This window comes from Cydia pomonella, chromosome 25 (genome assembly GCF_033807575.1).
Source record: "Cydia pomonella isolate Wapato2018A chromosome 25, ilCydPomo1, whole genome shotgun sequence".
Classification (NCBI taxonomy): domain Eukaryota; kingdom Metazoa; phylum Arthropoda; class Insecta; order Lepidoptera; family Tortricidae; genus Cydia; species Cydia pomonella.
The window spans coordinates 8,988,839-9,002,604 of NC_084727.1; the positions used below are offsets into that span (position 1 = coordinate 8,988,839).

General features: G+C 37.1%; 1 protein-coding gene across 1 annotated transcript in view; it reads right to left on the minus strand.

The window, feature by feature from the left end:
- Nucleotides 1–1,428: 1,428 nt before the first annotated feature.
- The window catches only part of LOC133531361 (uncharacterized), a 73,669-nt gene continuing 61,331 nt past the window's right edge, over nucleotides 1,429–13,766 (minus strand). Inside the window, exons 23-30 of the mRNA XM_061869519.1 lie at nucleotides 11,944–12,153; nucleotides 11,540–11,678; nucleotides 10,797–11,021; nucleotides 9,566–9,661; nucleotides 8,796–8,922; nucleotides 5,956–6,070; nucleotides 4,891–5,064; nucleotides 1,429–3,979 (exon numbers count right to left, since the gene is read on the minus strand). Coding sequence (XP_061725503.1) covers nucleotides 3,823–3,979; nucleotides 4,891–5,064; nucleotides 5,956–6,070; nucleotides 8,796–8,922; nucleotides 9,566–9,661; nucleotides 10,797–11,021; nucleotides 11,540–11,678; nucleotides 11,944–12,153 — 1,243 coding nt within the window. The 3' untranslated portion in view covers nucleotides 1,429–3,822. The remainder of the gene's footprint in view (nucleotides 3,980–4,890; nucleotides 5,065–5,955; nucleotides 6,071–8,795; nucleotides 8,923–9,565; nucleotides 9,662–10,796; nucleotides 11,022–11,539; nucleotides 11,679–11,943; nucleotides 12,154–13,766) is intronic.

The following is a 13,766-nucleotide window of genomic DNA, read 5'->3' on the forward strand; positions in this document are numbered from 1 at the left end:
TATTCGAGTACGGGATATTAAATATATATTGCCTGATCCAAAAATTATGGGCAGCAGCCGCAGGCAAATGTCCTTTTCATTTAATGTTCACTTTGATATGTCGAAATTGAATTTGCGTTAAAGATTTAGGTTGAAGTAGCCTGCAATACTATGTTTTGTTGATTCTTAAGGTCTAGTCCGTCCGTAAGTAAGACTTTTTTCTATGACACTGATTTGAGACTGACTTTGTGCCAATAAATAATTAGTAGTTAGATTATAATGAAACTATTTGGATCTCTTTAGCTGTCAGTGCTATATGTTTGTTGATTAATAAGTTTATAAAGGCCAATTATTATAAATATGAGGCTTATTAGTATTTTAAAACACTGATTTGAGACTGATTACGTGCCAATAATTAATAAGAAGATTATAATGAAACTAAATGGATCTCCATAGTCGTATGTCCTATTAAGCGTATAAGTTAGTTCTAATTTTATATTTAAGAAGTCAAAACTCACTCATATTGATATAATTATAATAAAAAACGCTTTTGATATCATTAATGTTTCAAAACTTTAAGTTAAATTGTTGAATTCATAAACACTTTATTTTGTTCCTAACTAACGTAAAAAGATTATGTTTTTTGTTGATTTTGTCGAATGTACCCTTTATTTCAAAATAAAAGCCAAATATTATAACGAATGGGGTTATTATTTCAAAATAAATAATTATTCATATTGAGTGATTAACTGTGTACGCCATGGTTAATTGTAGCATACCCCCCCGGTTAATAGTGTACTAGGGGGTGGACACAGTTAGCCATTTCCCATTTTTTTTTAAAACATGTCTTTCTCAAGAACTGTTAAGTATACGAAATATTCTTAAATGCCAAATTGTAGCCAGATAACTTACCTTTCGGTAAAAGTAGATAAAAGTTGGCTCTGATTGACCTATTACGCGGTGTGATGCTTTGAATATTAGGTGGTTAACTGTTGAACAGGTGACCCTACTCATCACGACAATGCTAACAACCCGAAGTACAATTAGTTTACGTTTTTTTATCACAGAATTCTTCTGGTCATAATATTGCAACCCAACTTACATAATGTAAGTGATGTTTCAGCTCAATCGAAAATAATAGGAAGTGGGTCAAATCTAGCTTTCAAGACTTTACCCAGAATAATACACTACCAGGGCAGGCCAGGGCAGAGCAGGGGGGCAGGGCATGGCAGGGGGGTTAACCAACGGGGCAAGATAAATAAAAGCGTGTAAAGCCTGACCAGTAATATATGATCACGCGCCATATTGCGGAATTTCATTGGAACTAAACTTTTCATTGTGACTTTTCATTCTATACTGAACTGTCACCCTATACATGAAAATAACAGCGCCCTCTTGACAAATGATCATATATTTCTGGTCGGGCTTTAATAATAATAAAAAGACAGATCGTGTTTAAATACTTTATTAATATTATATACAATATACCTACTTAATACATACTTAATTAGTGCAAGTGAGATATTACGATTTACCGTGAGTGATATTGGAAATCAGATTAATTGAAAATAAATTAAAATATCACTACGATTGTTAAGCGTAGATTGTATTGTATTGAGAACTCAAGACTAAAGACGATATGATAAAGATTTTTTCGGACATTGACCCATCTGTTGCTATCTCTTTTGCACGCACATAACTATATTGCTGTCAAACTCGCACAGTGTTATTGACAACCGGCATCATGGGTGGGACATAATGCGTGTGAAATAGAGACAGGGAAGCGAAACTGATCCTTTCGGGCATCCTCGGCTCCGTTCGCTTGCGTTGCTCTGAGCAATCATTAGGGCTGGCACAACTTGACGTCCCTTTGCGTGCACAACCACAGATAAGGTAATGACTTTAATTCTGACAACCCTAAATAGCAGAAACGGATAGTGCCATGCTTTAGAAAGGGGCATGATTCGTCCCTGAATCGCTGTCAAACGTATTTGTAGGAAGTTTATTTTCTATACAATAGTACTAATACTTAATCTGTGAGCAACAGGCTGGTCAATGTACAAAATACTATCTGGAGAGCGTCTCTGCTTTATAGCACTAAAATCTCGCGGAAGTTGTGGTGTAATTTATGTGAGTGTATTTATTACGATGTATATGCTTTGTGATGACGCGCTCATAGCGCGCACACAATACGAATTCTGACAACCCTAAATAGCCGAAAGGGATAGTGCCATGCATTAGAAAGGGACATGATTCGTCCCTGAATCGCTGTCAAACGTATTTGTAGGAAGTTTATTTTCTATACGATAGTACTTATTCTGTGAGCAACAGGCTGGTCAATGTACAAAATACTATCTAGAAAGTGTCTCTGTTTTATAGCACTAAAATCTCGCGGAAGTTGTGGTGTAATTTATGTGAGTGTATTTATTACGATGTATATGCTTTGTGATGACGCACTCATAGCGCGCACACAATACAAGGCAGCAAGGCGACATCGCGGCGAGCGCACCGCAGCACGGCCGCCGGCCGACTAGAGGCGTCCGCCCCCCGCACGTCTCGCCGCTCTGATCCGTATATAAAAAAATAGCATCTATAATCCGGAAACCCCGTTCCATTTTTGGCCGGTTTTTTGCCCGTCCGGATTAAAGAGGTAGCTAGTTTTAGCACGAGAACTACGGTCTCGCTTCTAGGTCCATGGGCTCGCTGTACTTGTTTGGTTTGTGTTTTGTTATCATTTATTTATTTATTTATTTAATCTTTATTGCACAAAAGAAAACCTTATAGTACAAAAGGCAACATTGGGAACAAAGGAAACATTGAACAACATACAACAACAACATTGGGTATAATAAATAAATTCGGCGTAGCCCTCCACACACTTCGCTGTACTCGCTCGATAGAACTTAGCTAGTTGACAACGCGACGCGAGACTGACACGAGAACTACAGTCTCGATTTACTTGTGGTGTAGTTTACGTGTAAGCTGTATTTACATTCAGTGTAGTACCGTTGTCCCCCACGCCCGACAGTTAATAAAACGCGCGAGATTCGTAAAGAGAACTACGGTCTCGGTTTACTTCTAATGTATACAAGTACACCGAGCGGTTGATGGCTGAGATACGTCATACTAGTGAACGGGTGCTGTTTGTGGAGACAGGTCTGTTTAAGCTTACAAGGGCTACTTGTTATATTATAAGTACGTAACTTTACTTTTGAGTGGCATTAACGTGAGACACTTCATTCGGTTCTTGTCTGTTTGTTAATTTCATGTCTTTTAATTATTTATATAAGAATTCTATCTTTGGAGACCCTTCACATCTCTAAGGATATTTTAATGGTATTTTTTTTTTAATTATATTTTATCTCGGTCACTTAGAGACTTTTACACTTCTAAAGAATTTTTGTATTTGTTGTTTGTATTTTTTATCATATTTTTTGTGTAATTTGACAATTAGAGACTGTATACATCTGTAATAAAGTATCTAATATTTAATTGATTCCATAATATTAATTGTATTTTGTTATTTATTGCAAAAAATTGACATGTAATAGTGCCCCTGCGGCCTAAATGCTGAATAAATGTTTGTTTGTAACATATATAGGGCTATATTAACACTCCGTATAGTACCGTTGCCCGACGCACAGACCACAACTGACGGAGAGCGCGAGACTCGGCACGAGAACCACGGTCTCGCTTTACTTGTTATGTTACATATATAGGGCTGTGTTATACTCCATATAGTACCACTGCCCCCCGCACACACCACAACTGGCAGAGAGCACGAGACTCGGCACGAGAACCACGGTCTCGTTTAACTTGTAATGTAACATATATAGGGCTGTGTTAACACTCCGTATAGTACCGCTGCCCCCCGCACACACCACAACTGGCGGAGAGCGCGAGACTCGGTACGAGAACTACGGTCTCGTTGTACTTGTAGTGAAGCTGGACTCCGCTGAGACGGGAGAGTATCTTCACTGTGTCGCCGAGACGAGTTACTCTGGAATTAAAAAAACAACGAAATGGATGATGTATTAACAAACAATTAAAAAATAAATTTAATAGGAATTTATATAATAGGATAAAAAATAAATATTATAGAATATAGTCTCGATGACTATTAGTTCCTGTTGAAAAAAACGTACAATCAGCGATAAAAGCTTGTATGAAAAATGAAATTTTTGACAAATGACTTACTTTAACTACTAATACCAACTTAATTACTAACTTGAAGTCATAAAGGAAACGGACAAGCACTTCAAGTGGGAGAGAGAGAAAGACATAGAGAAAGACAAGGAGAGAGACAGGAAGAGATAGATATTTAGACAAAAAATATAGGTAGACAGAAAACGACGGATGGAGACAGCAATAAAGCGTTGGGCAGAGATATTAAAGGAGGGAAAAAGACAGAAATAGAAATAGGTCTAGGGATAGAAAGAGCGATATACAAAGAGAGTGATGAATGATATCGAAAGATTAAGAGAGAAAGATAGAAAGAAAGCGACAAACATAAACGGAAAGAGAGAGGGAAGGATAGTAAAAGAGGGAGGGGGAGAGAAAAAATGAAAAAGGCTTACTTGAAGTCATAGAAAGGCTCTTGCGGAGGGTACCGACAGTCGGCCGCGCATGCTGTGTCATCATTGATGGCTAAGCTAGCTGTGGCTATCGTGAGTTAGAGAGAGGACATATTTCAAGTGGGAGAGAGAGAGAGGGATAGAGAGAGATAGAAAACGAGATAAAGATAGAAAAAAGAGCGATAAACAGAAATAGCTAAAGAAACATACAGAAATATAAGGAGAGTGGAAGAGAGGTACAGAAATACCGCTGAAAACGTTTGATAGAAAGTTATGGAGAGAGAACGATAAAAAAAGATAGGGAGGGAAAGAGAAAGAAATATAAAAAGAAACTTACTTGAAGTCGTAGAAAGGCTCTTGCGGAGGGTACCGGCAGTCGGCAGCGCACGCCGTGTCATCATTGATGGTGACTTTAATGTCGCCGCCGCTACTGGCGACGGTGACAAAGTTGCCGCCGGTGTACAGACGATAGCTGTCGATGGTGTTGTGGCGTTGGTGGAAGATGGCGTATCTGAAAACAATTATAATCTAAGTTGACATAATAAATGGCGTAATTTTCATTTCTCTTCAGTTTTCTCAATCTCCTACCGTTTTAAATTAGTTTTTAACAAGCTGAAACGTCTGTGAACGATGCTTAGAATAAATTTAAAAGAGGAGTAGTTACTTACGTCCCCGTCTTCTTCCATTTATTCCGGTTTCGTGCTAAATCGGGCCAGCCTTTCAAAAAGGAGTCTAAGTTATAAGTGTTATAATAAGGTTATCCTAGTTATGTCTTCCTAGTTCCATTAATTACTTCTACTTTTTTAATTTCCTTTACTTTTCTGGTTCGAATTCATATCTATTTATATTATATATTGAATATTTATTTATTTTATTTATATATATATATATGTATGCATTATTTTATGGTTATTTTTCTATCTATGTATATTTGTATCAATGTGTATTCAAAACGTGCATTTCATTAATTTCAGTGATTGTACACTTTTGTTTGTGTTTGTCATTTATTCACCGTTACTTCTGTTTTACTCATTTCCTCAAAGGTTAACTGGAAGAGATCCCATACAGGGATAAGTTTGCCTTTGTTGTATTTAATTTACTCTGTAACTGTGTTTTTCGTGTTTTGATTTCTATGTACAATAAAGTATATACATACATACATAATTATAACCATCACCGACGACTGCCGGAATACTGGTTTGACTCGTCTCTACTCCGTGGTTATCTTGCATTCACTTTCAGTAAAATAAGTATATTTCTTACCTGGGAGCGCTGGTGCAGTCAGCGAGTACCAGAATCTCCTGGCAGGCTGCTGACGGTAGCGGGTCTTTACCACCCGACAACGTACCTACGATTGACTCTATGTATTGACCTAACAAATAAAAGTCTATTTCCAGTATACCTGGGAGCGCTGGTGCAGTCAGCGAGCACCAGGATCTCGTAGCAAGCCGCTGATGGTAGCGGGTCTTTACCACCTGACAGCGTGTCTACGATTGACTCTTCCAGCCGGCATTCACCTGAAAATTAAATATATCTTTTAATAGATACCTATATACCTATATTGGCGACCGGTCTGGCCTAGTGGGTAGTGACCCTGCCTACGAAGCCGATGGTCCGGGGTTCAGATCCTGATAAGGGCATTTATTCGTGTGATGAGCATGGATATTTATTCCTGAGTCATGGGTGTTTTCTATGGATTTAAGTATTTATAAATATTTATATATTATATATATCGTTGTCTAAGTACACTCAACACCAGAGATGTGACTTATTTGAAATACTTGTATTTAAAATGCAAATACAAAATGCAAAATACCTATTTTGTATTTAAATACCTTTTAAAGAAAACTATTTTGTATTTTATTTCAAATAGTTTTTGGGACCTATTTTCTATTTTCAAAATACAAAATACTTTTTATTAGGTAAAGTAAGTAGGAGTTACAATTTCTTCTGACGTTACAATCCTTGCAACTCTCTCATTCTTTTATGTCGACCGGTCTAGCCTAGTGGGTAGTGACCCTGCCTATGAAGCCGATGGTCCCGGGTTCAAATCCTGGTAAGGGCATTTATTTGTGTGAGGAACACAGATATTTGTTCCTGAGTCATGGTGTTTTCTGTTTTTTTTTTTTTAGTTTATTTATTCACTATGAATTTATTGAAACAGGGTTTAACACAATAAGCCACTATTGAAAACGTCTAGAGTTTATGTAATAGTTGGCAAGATCGCGCGGACCGATCCGAGTTTGCTTAATACTTTGTTATGTTTTCCTGTCGAAGCTGTTATTGCACCTATCGTTTAAATATCGACCTTATGTACATGTATTTAAGTATTTATAAATATTTCTATATATCATTGTCTAGTACCCACAACACAAGCCTTAATGAGCTTATTACTGTGGGACTTAGTCAATTTGTGTAATAGTGTCCTATAATATGTATTTATTATTTTAACATGGAACTGGTGAATATGTTTAGTAACTCCGCAAATTACCACAAGCGTAGCGAGAGATTAAAAATGTGGAATCTTAAGCGTTGCAAGGGTTTCAAGGCACGAGAGGTAAACAAACTTTTCTGCCCTGGTGAAACACAAACAAGACGTTTTCAACAACCAACAAGAGGTACCTATATACTAGCTGTAAAAAATTACAAATCTAAATTAATGATTTTAATAATTGACCGTTAAAAACCATCACTTCACAAAGTCCATTCAACCGGTAAAATTTGCACTCTAGAGGACTGATATATACACTATTTTTAAAGAATAAAAAAGGCTTTCCAACTTGTAAATTCCGAGCAATACTAATTTTTTAATTCAGACAAGGTATTCACTATTTAAGAGTACCTTTTATCGCAAAGTATTTGTATTTTAAAAAAGCATTTTGAAAATACCTATTTTGTATTTAGTATTTTAAATACAAATGTGAAAACTATTTTGTATTTTGCATTTGAAATAGTATATCAAGGAAGTATTTGTATTTTGTATTTAAATACTTTTTATAAACTATTTTTCACATCTCTGCTCAACACAAGCTTTATTGAGCTTACTGTGGGACTTAGTCAATTTGTGTAATAATGTCCTATAATATTTATTTATTTATACCGCCTTGTAATTTTTTTAAAGGTTAAGTTGTGGTTAAGGGTTACATGCTGTCATGATACATTATACGTTAAAGTAGGCGTTGCATGACGTGCATGTTATACGCCTGTGGGTTTGACTGCGAGAATCAAATCACACAAAATCGCAAGACTGGCTACCCATCGCTTTCTATACTAAGAAATATACTAAAATTATTATTGCGTACTTCACAAACATTCGCGTCACACAAAGTTAGATATTCCGCTTGCACACGGTGCGAGCCACATGCATATGTAGGGTTAAGTATATGCGTGGTGTGAACAATGGTACAAAGAAGCATTAAACATGTGCTAGCGCAACCCACCAGTGCAAGTTCCGGTCAATAAAAAACAACGTGCCCAGCATTTTGCTTACGCAAGTGGCGTACCAGTTACACGCACGATGTAGACGCAAAGCACTAGTGCATATAGGTTAAGCATGCTGTCCGCGCATGTACTTCCGCGCTTCAAAATGCGCCGTGTGCAAGCGGCATTAAACTTCAACCTTAGAACTAACTCTAAGTCCTGTTTCTACTTAAATGCTTTTTTTTTTATAATTATTATCCAGTCTGTGCGGAAAGAGAAGAGACGTAGAAAGACTGGGAACCAATATATTCCACGACTCATCTCTTTCCGCACAGACTCTAGCTTAAGACACACGTATACCAAGTTTTATGCCTCTTGTCTGAGGGGCGTTTTTGAATTTACTGGGGAACAGACACCTTACTATGTTATGTATTAGCGTAAATGTTTTATAAGCACCTATACTCTGTATCTTTAGGTATTGAAATAAAATTAAACAAAAAATTTGTTATGGGTAGTTATAACATTTATTGGTTAACAAACCAAATACAAAACCGCCGATCTGTCACTGAACGACCTGGCTTTAACCCACATTATTTCATCGTGTAATGTTCTCATCTACCCTCAACTGCCTTAAGGAGCCATTTGAGGGTAGGTTTTATATACCTAAAGACACAGAGCATACAGTAGATCCCCAGCTCCTTCATAACCTGAATGTTGCGACTGCCAGGAGCCAGGCGAAGTTTCTCTCCATTGTTCAATGCTACAAAAGTTTCATACTTACGATAGATCCCCAACTTCTTATTAATCTCGCGTCATACTTACGGTAGATCCCCAGCTTCTTCATAATCTGCATGTGGGTCCAGCTGTCTAGCAGCCAGGCGAAGTTATTTGAGGGGAACTGCATCACAGCTTCGTTGTTTAATGTTACAAATGCCAAGCCGTTTTTTTCCTGTAATAATCACACAAAAATGGTAGAGGTCTGGTATTCTTAAATCAAAAAGATAGTATTTTATACAATCGCGATATAATGGAAAGTTTTTCAGTCGAGTACTGCTGAGTGGCCTTATTGGGTACGAGATTGAAAAGCTTGATTATATCACTATTGTATACAATACTTATTCTACGAGTAAACAAAAATAATACTTTAAACTAATACAATAATGTAGGTAAACAAACCAAAAGTACTATTTCAGATACGCGACCAGCCGCGATACCTTCATACTCATACGCGCCCCGGTCGCCGGGTCCCGGCGGGGTGGTCAACGACACCTTCTCGTAACTCATGAGGCCCTGGTACTTGCTCCTTGCTAAATTCAATTTTTAGATAGTTTTTTCTCGATTTGAGCCACCGTAGCCTATGGAGCAAGCAATGCTAAGCGGTTTTCGTAGTCTATAGATGTTGCTATAATAAAGGTGTCACATGTGCGTTTATGAAATATGAAGCAATTGTTTCTCCTATGCAACCTAATACATAATTAATATGAGCTATCGTTTTGTTTTGGTCCTCTTGACCGCGGCGAGCTGTGACTGGTCAATTTCATCACCGAATCTAAAACCATAAATGAATAAAGGAAAATAATAATAAAACATACCGTGACAATAGCAGTTAGGTTCAAAAGCTGCCGATGAAGACTGCCCAGTAGCTGTTCCGTTTCTGTGCTCAAATCTAGCGTACTGAGCTTAGGCAACTGTAATAATAGCATTGACATTTATATCTAAGGACGGGGCTTACGAGCACTAAGAATGGTGCTAGTTCAGCGGTGTCACTCACGAATTCGAGCCAATCGTGCAGTCTGACGCAACGCAATCGCGTTGTGGCGTAACATTGCACGATTGGCTTGAATTCGTGCTCGTGACACCGCTGTACTGGCCCCATTCTTATTAACCGTAAGGCTCGTCCTTAGATATACAAGGTGCCCGTGAGCATTGCGAGAGATTTTAACGGTGCATTCCTGATGGCAACAGAAGCATAAAATGTTATATGACTTTTTGTGAAATTCGACAAAAAAAAAATGTTTTTTTTTTTTCCTTTTTTTTTAACAGTCCTGTACATAAAACGTAATTTATAGCCTCTCGAATACATTTTTTTTTATTTTTCCAGACTAGACCTCAAAGTGGCAATACCGCAGTCAAAAATGTGTTTTGTACCGACTTATGGCGAAAGAATGATTTCGAAAAACATTTCATTATCTCTGAAACTAGGCCTAATCCAGAAAATTTTATCTGACTTTTAAGTTTCTAAATATTACCAGGAATGCTTAGTTAAAATGTCTCGCAACGCTCTCGGGCACCTTGTATATGTTAATGAATAATAGTACATTATGATACAAAGTATGCTATTTACGTCGAATTCGTTTTTTAGCATTAGAAATAAGTTTTTGGCAAAAATTTCATTTTTGGTACAAGCTTTTATCGCTGACTGTACTTTTCTTTCCACAGGCAACTAATACTCATCGAGTAAATTCTAAAAACCCCAAACATAACATAGGTTGCGTTGTTTTATCACAGAGTTCCTATGTCCACCTCTTGTCTCCATCATCAGATCAGCTCGATGGTACCATAATATTGCATTGTCACCCGACTTACATATGTAATTATGTATGCAAATTTTCAGCTCAATCGGAAACCGGGAAGTGGATCAAATTTAACTTGCAAGATTTGATTACAAACAGACAACGGTCAGGTGAAAGTAAATACAAGCTTGTAAAAAGGTAAACAATATTGACATGTCTTTTTATTGAATACGCGTTTTAAAAATCAGTCTTTACTATTTTATTAAAGCAAAGGAATGTGAAGGCTTTTTTTCCAGGGTATGTAACCTACCTTATCACCAGTCACCATGACCTTCAAATATCTCTCCAGCCTCCCACCCACAAACACCGGCCTCCCAACATAGTCCATCCTCAGATGCCCTCCAGAAGTGGCTGGGCAGGTCAAGGCCAAGTCGTTGTTGAAAGTCATCAGCATGTGACCTTCGTAGGCTGCTGGGGTTGATGACAGGTCCTGGTCTGGAGTGACATGGGACATATCGTGGAGGTGGATGCAAACCTGGAAGGAAAGTTACTCCTAACCGTATTTTTGCTACTTACAGTATTTATTATATTTTTTTCGCGGTTACAGGATTGGTCCCATAGTAAAAGTTACTCAATATGACCGATATATTCAGCCCGTAAATTGCAGGTATACCTGTATAGTACAGTCCTGTATAGTAGTGTAGTACTTAAAAACAAAAATTAAAATATTTAATAAAATAATTTGATTTGTTCCCTGAGTTGTACCTCATCATCATTCGCTTGCCCTTATCCCATTCATTTGGGGTCGGCGCAGCATGTCTTTTTCTTCCATATCTTTCTGTCACCCGTCATCTCATCATTCACTCGAGTTCGTTTCACGTCATCTCTCACACAATCCATCCACCGTTTCCTAGGTTTTACTCTGCCGTTCCATCCCTCCACATTCATTCGTAATACCTTTCTCGTCACATGACTTTCATCCCTCCTTCCTGAGTTGTAACTATATTATGTTTATTTCTATGTTACATCATCTGTATGTATTTATATACATACCTTCCAGTTTTTCTGACTGTCGGCTGTGTATGGCCGACGACCAGCCACCAAGATATCCACGGTCACGTTGCTGCCCACGCTTTCTAGTTGAGTATAACCAGCGACCTCTAGGTACACCTCACCGTTAGGCTTATCTTCTCTACAAAAAAGAGGAACCGACTTAGAAGAAGAAGATTTACACTTTGCACCGCTACTCACTTGTGAACTACTCGTACAGATCCACTGAGCGAAATGAGTGATATATATCTTCACGAGCAAAAGGATATGAATCAATCTTTGCAACTCAGTTAAACGTTTTACGCATCTAGCCATTAGGTTGCCAAAGAGACATCAGGAGATGAGCTACTTAGGGCAGATAACTTTCACTGTCGTAAAAAAGTCTTCGCCAGTTCTTGAAGACTCACTTGAAATCCAAAGCGTGCTGCACCTTGACCTTAACGCGGTCATCGACGTCAATCTCCAGCTGCTCCAACTTTAGCCCCAGCTCCAGCACCGAGGCTCCAGGTCTTAAAGGTCGAGGGGGGAGGAGCGCGCCGCAGGAGCCGGAAGGGGGGGTGGTTATAAGGACTAGAACATTTAGAAGAATTAGGGAGGGCTGGAGTGTTGCTAGGAAACTGAAAAAAAAACACACATCACGAATTAAAGTAAGATTACTGACCAGACTAACTTAACAGTCCTGACGCAAAACATTTAGTACATATAAATTTATTTTGACGCTTGGACAGATGATCACGACACAGTGCGGGTAGTCCGAGAAACTCGCGCTGCTAGAAGATATTGATGTCAACTTTAGCCAGTCTTCTCCAAAACCACAGGGACAAAGCCGTCCTCGACGCGTTGGAGAGAAATTTTAAAACATAATTGGCTACTTGACAGTTTTTGTAAATAATGTCAATCGATCTTGATTTTCCTGAGGATCAAAAGTCTATATAGGACTCATGGCATTTAAGCAACACAAAGGTCAGAATTGAGAGTTAAAGTCTGACGCTCGCAGTCGACGATTGAAACGCCTCTTACGAGGCAAACTAATGTAATGTGACGTCACATTACATTATACCTTATTGAGCTTACTGTGGGACTTAGTCAATTTGTGTAATAATGTCCTATAATATTTATTTATTTATTTTATTGTAATCTTTATAAACCTGTTAATTCGACGAGCGACAAGACGGCCGGTTGGCCTGGTGATGTGCCACGTAAACAAAGATACCAACATAGGAAGAAACCAGTTTTTAATGTTCGAAACCGGATAAATAATCTGATAAGAACTTTATGAAAATGTTCTCCTAAAAACCGGTTTAAAAATAACTGTTTTACCAACGAAACCGAAATTAAACGGTTTTGCGCCAAGTACATGATGACGGTATGAAAATTTAACCGGTTTCTGAGCTTTGTTGGGGACCTTTAACATCGTTAAATGTAATGTATTATTAACCACAGATACTATACATCTCTGTTGCAATGTAATAATTATTTATTTTATTTATTTATTTATTATAAGGAGTACCAACAGGCTATAAAAACATTATGCAGATTTAGGTAGCAATACAAAGCCAATTATAGGTACTCACAGATAGAAATGGAATAACAATATAACAAACTTTGCGAGCAAGTTCACACAATGTTATTACGACTTATACAATACAAAAAAATACAAAAAAAATACAACTCAAAGCTTATCTAAGTTATAGAACTGCTAACAATACTAACAGTAAAAATAAAGCTTACGTTTATTATAATTTTTATTAGGTGGTTATGAGTATTATAATGTAATGTTGACCCTGGTATTGGCTGTTGTATTTATTTATGTATTTAATAGTGCCATGCCTTCAGTGAAGCGAAAATTAGCGAATCTATTTTTTGCCTCAGTTTGATCCTAATTGTTTTTATTTTCACAAGTAAGAGGTTTGCAATTTGTCAGAGCAAATGTAAATGTAATTTGAAAATATTATTATTATTATTATAGCCTCATTTATTCCTTAATAAATTAGAATACATTTCAGTGCATAACAATTCGTAAATCATTTCACATGCAAAATAATTTAGATTGGCAATTTCACAATTCATATTAACAGTAAATTATATAATTTTTTTTTCTTATTTCATCTTAATTAATTAAATCAATCATTAAATTTTACTATTAAATACGATTACGATTTGAAATAAGTAATTATACATTTTGTTATTTTATTTTCAATATATGTCATGCAGTTCAATTAAATTATTT